Raw genomic sequence first — 6,965 nt, 5'->3', positions numbered from 1 at the left:
ATTTGTTTTAAAGACTTAAGTCGAATGATTCCAAATCAAACTTAGAGTCACGCAACAACATAGACTAAGGCCAAACACGCGCTAGAAATAATGAAGCCATCGAAGATCCTGAATGCACCATCGGATTTCCATTTGTATCTTTGTAGTAACTGTGAACATGAAACAAAGCACGATTCAACTTCTTACCAGTTTGAGTCGGGTTCGTTTAGTCTTTTTGTGTCCAACGGGGTTTGATTGTTCAAGCCCCTCCAGCCCTTTTCAACCTTCCTCCTCCTTATTCCATATGTTTGTGCGAACGATGAGCAGTTTGAGAGCACGAACAAGTGCTGAGGATGCGTTCAAGTAAACTCGTAAACAAAAGAGTCACTCTCCGGCATCCGACTGAAATATAAAACAAATTGTATTGCATTTTTATTCGAAATATAATAGTTATTATCATTGCAATACGATACAAATAATCATCATCCTTGTAACTAATGTATATTCCAATTATTTATTGACCTGCTACGTACTGAATGTGTCTGCAAGCTATGACGTTTTTAAATAATCTAAAATAGGCAACGATGACTTAGCTAAATATCGTTGATTTAAGTTGTCATAAATCATATTTTTAACCTCTTTAGTTGGTCGAAAGGTGCGTGTTGCATAAATGGCCGCTTGAGGGCAGTATACTACAAGAAATATCCACATTCTTTTCTGACATTTCTAAACCGTAACGTCGGAGAAAACGGGCATTAAACCATCCATAGATTAAACATGAATAGTTTAATTACTATATCCTCGTGTGGGCCCCTATTAATGCGCGTAATGTGTAAACATCCATTTATTGTAATGACAAGAGCATGTCATCTCCAGGATCTGGTGTTGGTAGGGGCGCTTGACCAATCAACAGAATCACGAATTGTGTGTCTAAGCTGTGCAGCACAGCCTTTAGAATTAAGCTGCCATTTTCTAAAGCTGATAGTAATGAGCAAAAATGGAGAAAGCACCGTGATTGTGAGTTACATCAACAGGGAGAAATATATACATGCGGTCTTTGCATGCGTACCAATTGCTACTTTTTTTCCCCCTTACATAACTTGCTCGATGCGGGGGAGGTAGACAACAGTAACCGTGCACTGCTTCCTGCCCACTGTTTGAACGCACGTACGCGTAAAAAGTATGTTGCATCAACACAACTCGGGCAAGTGAAATGTATCCCAAACGTTACCTGATGGCATGTAACGGAGTAACTGTAGCGCGTTACTACCTCCTCTGGGTTGAAACTAAATGAGAACAAAACATCTTGAGTTGCGCGTGGTTTTTTTTCTGCACTGAAACCGAAAACTGCTAAGACGCATGCTCCGCGTTCACTTGGTATAAAGAAAATAGAAGCCATGAAATAAAGTCAGAAGGAAAACCCATTTTGCGACTGCTCCGCCCCCTTGTTGCAGCACTACTCGCGTGCACAGCAGCGCCACGAGCTGGCCCAGCTGTGGGGTGCGTGGACTCCCCCCCCCCACCTTTCCCCAATGTTCCCCTCCCCATACACAGCCCTCACACAGTCTCTCTCTCTCTCTCCTACTCCTGCCCCCACGCGCGGGGAAAACATTACCAAATCCGAGAGCGCACGCGGAACGATGGCTGCAGCTGCAGCAACCGTGGATCGTATTTTCCACGCAGAGCCGCGCGTCGCTTGACACGGAGCAGTTTCCACGCGTCAACCGCTGCGATGCAATCAATTGCGATATACAAATAACGACGAAGGCCACCGCTGGTTTTGCAGTCGTCTCCTTTTCTGGGGAGGGAGCCTTGGATCTTCCAGCTGCTCCACGCATCTCTCGGAGCTGCACCTAGTAAAGGAGGAGGGGGGTGGGAGTACGATAGCATCCCTCCATCGCAACGCATCGCACCCCTCCCTTTCCCCCCCTTATTCTTATTCTGCCCTGTCTCATACCATCATACACCAAAGCTCCAGGGGTCTCGTCTAGCCGGGGACCAAGAAAGGGGGAGGAGGAGGAGGAGGGAGGGAGGGAGGCTGGTTGTGGCGCACTCTCCGCGTGGGAAGGCCGGACTGAAGCGCCCCTCTCTCGGAGGATGTTGCGGGAGTAGCACGTCTCAGAGTGGAAGATGGGGAAGGACCAGGAGTTGCTGCAGGCGGTGAAGACCGAAGACCTGCTCACCGTGCAGAAGCTTCTGCAAAGGCCAGGGAAAGCAAGTAAGAAATGACATTTTAGTTTGGATTCGTGTACAATCCTTTCACTTTTCGAGGGTGGAAATTTAAAGGATGTTGCGGGTGTGCCTCAATGGTTGCATGCATCAGATGTTGAGCATCGAGAGCTCGAGTGTGAATGTAATGCAGCAGAAATGGGGTGGGTGGGGGTGCATGGGATTGCTTTGACCCTTGTCTTGCAAATGACAGCTTCAGGCTTTGGACTACTGATTTGTTGTGTATCAAGGAATGGAGATGGAAACAATAGACTCTCCATCCTGTACGACCCTGCTCCATGGTGATTATTTTCTGCGGGCGCTAGAGCACTTAAGCATCCAGGAATATTCCACGTTCACATCCCACTCTAATGTGTGGGCAACAGAGAGAGCATGTCATGGCGATCAGTGATTCCCAATCAGAAATGTGCAAGGAGTGATCACCAGGTGTACTGTTGGAAATGATCCAATTTCATTTGATTGGTTTAAAGATTCATTTTTTTAGTTTTTTTTAAATAATAAATCATATTTTACATCAAATTTCAAGGACAGTAACATTCTTTAAGTCAAAAAAATTAAAGAAAACATTATATATAGTGCAACAAGGCTATCAACAGTATATTCGTAATATGGACCGAAACTTTTGTGAAGAAGCTCCCACTTTCTATCATTTTTTTATTTATTTCCACCATATATTCCGCTGATGAGCATTTTTCACCAATTTCCTGTTTATAAGTCTCCTGGCCCAAAACAAAGTGGAGCTGCGAGTCTCAGACAAACAAGCCAGGCGGTTTAACATCAGTGCGACGTTAACACTAACCTGTTTGTCATCAGGCATTAAACATGAAACTCCCAGGGCAGCTGCGCTTGTGTGGCGCAGAATCCTATCTATTGCATATGGAGGCTAGCAGAGGTTCTGCTGCAAGAACATTTGCTCCTACACAGGCCAGACATAGTGTCTCCATCCACGCTTACGCACACACCTGGCACCATCTGGAGAGCCATCATCAGTTTGCTGCCAGCCCTCTGCACCACACGAGGTCGTGACCGTGTGCACGCGTGTGACGTGAGGTCAGTGTTTGTCGATGCTCTCTTTCAATGTTTGCGCGCCATGGGTGGCGGCGGCGGCGGCGGCTCGAGCTTTGTTACGTGGAGAACAAGCATGCACACGGAAGCCCCTTGATAGCATGTCTTTCTCTCTGGCCCATCTTTGTGTGTTGATATGCGAAGCTGGCAGAGGAGGGGAGCAGATGATTGCATCCACGCCACTGCACATTCACAAAGGAGCAGGCAGGCAGGCAGGCAGGCAGGCAGAGTGGAAGGATTCACATGCTGTCAAAGGGAGTCAGCGCAGTGTTAACTGTGCTCGGCTGCTGCTACGCGCCTCGGGGAGACAAATATGATCAAACTGCAGCTTTGTGGATGGCATCTCCAGCCACGCTTTGTCCTTTAGTGGTCATGGCTGTAAAATATCACGGCTGGGAACCAATCGCACGAGATGTTTATTTGTATTCGAGAGAGGAAAATCGAGGCGGTAACTCAAAGGCCAGCTTTTTTTTTTTCTTTTCTATTCTTGCGATCCTATCCATCCTGTTCTTCCGATCTGACTCGGTGAAGGACGGGAGACACCATCTCATTTATCTTAATATATATATTGAATTCAAATGCTGGCAGTCAGGGGCCAGATTGAGATGGATTGCTGATGAGGCGCTTGTTAAAAAATATACATCTTGGTTTAGCAAGTGCCCTGATGAGGTCAGAGGAATACCTACATGTTGTTCCACAATTTGATTTGTTTGTCTTCCGGTCTTATCTCAAGCTTATAATGGTAGGATTCATCAAACGCGGCCCAGTGCAAGCGTCCCCATATTTAGTGGTTGCTAAGCTACCGAACAGGAAGTACCCTGCTGCTTTTTTTAAATTTTATTATTAGTATTTTTTTTTAGCCTGCTGCTTTTCCCCACCGATTTGAAAGTAAAGTTGATTATAATGAGGAGAAGGCGACTTGATGCAAATCATTTAAACAAATGTTTGTTTGTTTTTCCTTCCTGGCAGTTCTATTGATCATAGAATTCTTTTTTTTGTTTTTTGCACATGTCTGAGTTCCATATATTTAGCTCCAAAACATCATCAGTCACTCCTGCTGCTGCTGCTGCTGACTGCCCAAAGTGATTGAATTACATAACAGATGGGGAGAAAGATGGAGAAGTTTTTTTTTTTTTTGGTAATAAATTTGCTCTAATGAAAATAAGAAACGTCAAGAGAAGAAATCATAAAACGAATGAGTCGGTGCCTAAATGAATGTTTTTATTGAAGGGACCGTAAGTGATGGCAAGGTAAATTTCGAAATGGATAAAAGATGGAACAAGCTGATGGTAACAGATGGCGTCGCTAAATGGCATCTTTGAAAGCGCTCTGTTCTTCTATTACTCAACTACTGTGCACACTGTGAGCTTCTCTGTCTACTCATCTGCACAGTGCACTGTACCAAAAATAACATTCTAGTTTAATGGGTCGTTGGCAAGTTCAAGGAGAAGGAACGCACAGGAGAGGTGACGAAATTGGAAATACGAAGGGACGTAAAACACGTTCCACGGTGGCTCATCGAACCTTTTTTATTTTTTATTGTGCAGGCAATATTTTGAGCAATTTTATTAAGCCATCATGAAGGCAAAACAGGCTACAATGGAAGGATGAGTTCTTTTTTTTCTCCCCTAGGTTTAATTTTACCTTCCAAAATAATCATCTGGTCTGGCAGTGGCTTGCTTCCATTATCCAGATGAGCAACGTGAAAGTAATCTTGAGTTCCAGAAACGAGAATATTTTTTGCTTTGCTTTGTGGCTTACTGTCCACGTGCATGGATGCATCACAACAATGTGAATATTCTCTTCTTTGAGGATTTCATGATTGCCACTTAAAGCTGACATTTAGCCATTAGCTTGTGCGTACAGTATATTGCATATATGGTACCAACAGCCGCCTCGGGTTAACACATTAGCTTTGATCACTGCAGTAGGTGCGTATGACTTGAGGCTAGTCTTGTCGTTTGAAGCTAATTGGCCAATGGCGCCAACGAACGGGATTGGCCCGGCCAATGAGCATCGTTGTTTATGTTCTGGCTGATGTTGTTTACAGCCGTGCAACACATGCAGAACATGTGTTTTGGGCTCGGTTGTGCACGTGGATGTTAGGAGGCCAAATTTCATCTCTTACCTTTCTGCACGGTTCCTCTTATAGCATTGAAGGGTGTTGATGTATTCAGTTGCAGAGAGGAGCAGGTGTCTGCGAGGGGAAAGGTGTTTATTGGGTTTAGTGCGAAAATGCTTAAAAATAGCAATTTCTCCCTTTAATGATTTGTTGGATCAAAAATTTGATTCGTCGAAGGACATGACCGGTTCATTTCGAACGATGCGATATCTGAAAGGTGGTTTCAAATCGATTGAGTCACTTTCTTAGCCCGATATTTGACCAATGTGAACTGTGATTCATTTTGTGTCATGTCAAATGAATTTTGGGGGAAGTATGGAAAAAAAAACTGAAATAAGCAAAAATGTTCCACACTTCAGAGACCCAACTTTGTGTCGACAAGCAATAAAAAGTCCATTTTCCATATGGCCCCCTTTAAAGGAAACATATGCCATTGCTCCAAATGAAAAAACACTTCTCAAGAGTCTCTTTCATGCTTTGGGTTGTCGTGAAAATGAGCTCTGCTAACCACACCCACCTCAAGTGTGTGCGTGTGTGTGTGCCAACACAAGTACAGCTCTGTGTTGGTCACTACCACTACTGCAGGTTTTGGGGTGAATCCAGATATCGCCTTCTAAGAAAGAACCCATGTAGGTCACGTGACTTCAGCTTTCACTTGGTGCTATTGTAGATGTGAGATTGACTGTGCTGGAAATTGTTTGATCAGATGTTCCAACTCACCATGGTGGGATGGAGTCACGTACTTTGGCCTTCAGATGTGTGTGTTTCGGTAAGGGATTACATGATAATCTGACAACACGGATTAGTACATCGGATCTTCAGGTCGACTGGCTACAGTCTCTTAGAATATGTTCAAATGTATCATACATTTTGTAGTCTGTCTGTCTGGAGCACCACCTCCTCTTCTATCTCATTCCATCAATCCAAGCTTCTGGTCTTCCTGCTATCCTTTTCATCTGTGTATCCATATCGGCCATCCTTTTTATCCTCCTCCCTGATCCCTTCGAATGTCGCTCCTATCCTCTTTGCCTTTGTGAGCTCTCATCTTTCATCCCGTCTGGTTTGACTCATGATGACAACGTGATGTCATGAATAATTATGGTTGTGTTATCAAGGAAGCTCATGTGATTTATCAAGGGGGTATGTTTTTAGTTATCATAGAATCATAATCAGTGCTAAGGTAAAAAATCAAATATTTATTTCTGCACCACTTTTAAACTCATTGATACGGAAGAGGATTAGGGCCAGTGAAGAAAAAAAAACGAGGGGTGACAGGATTCTGACTTTTTTTCTCAGAATTCTGAGAATAAAGTCAGAATTCTGACTTTAAAGTCAGAAAGTCGGAATTCTGACTTTATTCTCAGAATTCTAAGAATAAAGTCAGAATTCTGAGAATAAAGTCAATGAAGTCAGAATTCCGACTTAAAGTCAGAATTCTGAGAATAAAATCAGAATTCTGACGTCAGAATTCAGAAAGTGGGAATTCTGACTTTAAAGTCAGAATTCTGAGAAAAAAGTCCGAATCCTGCCACCCCTCGTTTTTCTCTTCTTCACTGGCCCTAATCCTCTT

At 43.7% G+C, this 6,965-nt stretch overlaps 1 protein-coding gene across 1 annotated transcript in view; it reads left to right on the top strand.

Annotated features, from left to right (window-relative positions):
- The first annotated feature begins 1,555 nt into the window (after positions 1-1,555).
- caskin1 (CASK interacting protein 1) overlaps positions 1,556-6,965 on the top strand; it is a 33,438-nt gene continuing 28,028 nt past the window's right edge. The window contains exon 1 of the mRNA XM_061303348.1: positions 1,556-2,197. Coding sequence (XP_061159332.1) covers positions 2,110-2,197 — 88 coding nt within the window. The 5' untranslated portion in view covers positions 1,556-2,109. The remainder of the gene's footprint in view (positions 2,198-6,965) is intronic.

The sequence above is a fragment of the Syngnathus typhle genome, linkage group LG17 (genome assembly GCF_033458585.1).
Source record: "Syngnathus typhle isolate RoL2023-S1 ecotype Sweden linkage group LG17, RoL_Styp_1.0, whole genome shotgun sequence".
In the NCBI taxonomy this organism is placed as follows: domain Eukaryota; kingdom Metazoa; phylum Chordata; class Actinopteri; order Syngnathiformes; family Syngnathidae; genus Syngnathus; species Syngnathus typhle.
Note: the sequence above shows the minus strand (reverse complement) of the source record. Positions and strands in the feature narration are given on the sequence as shown.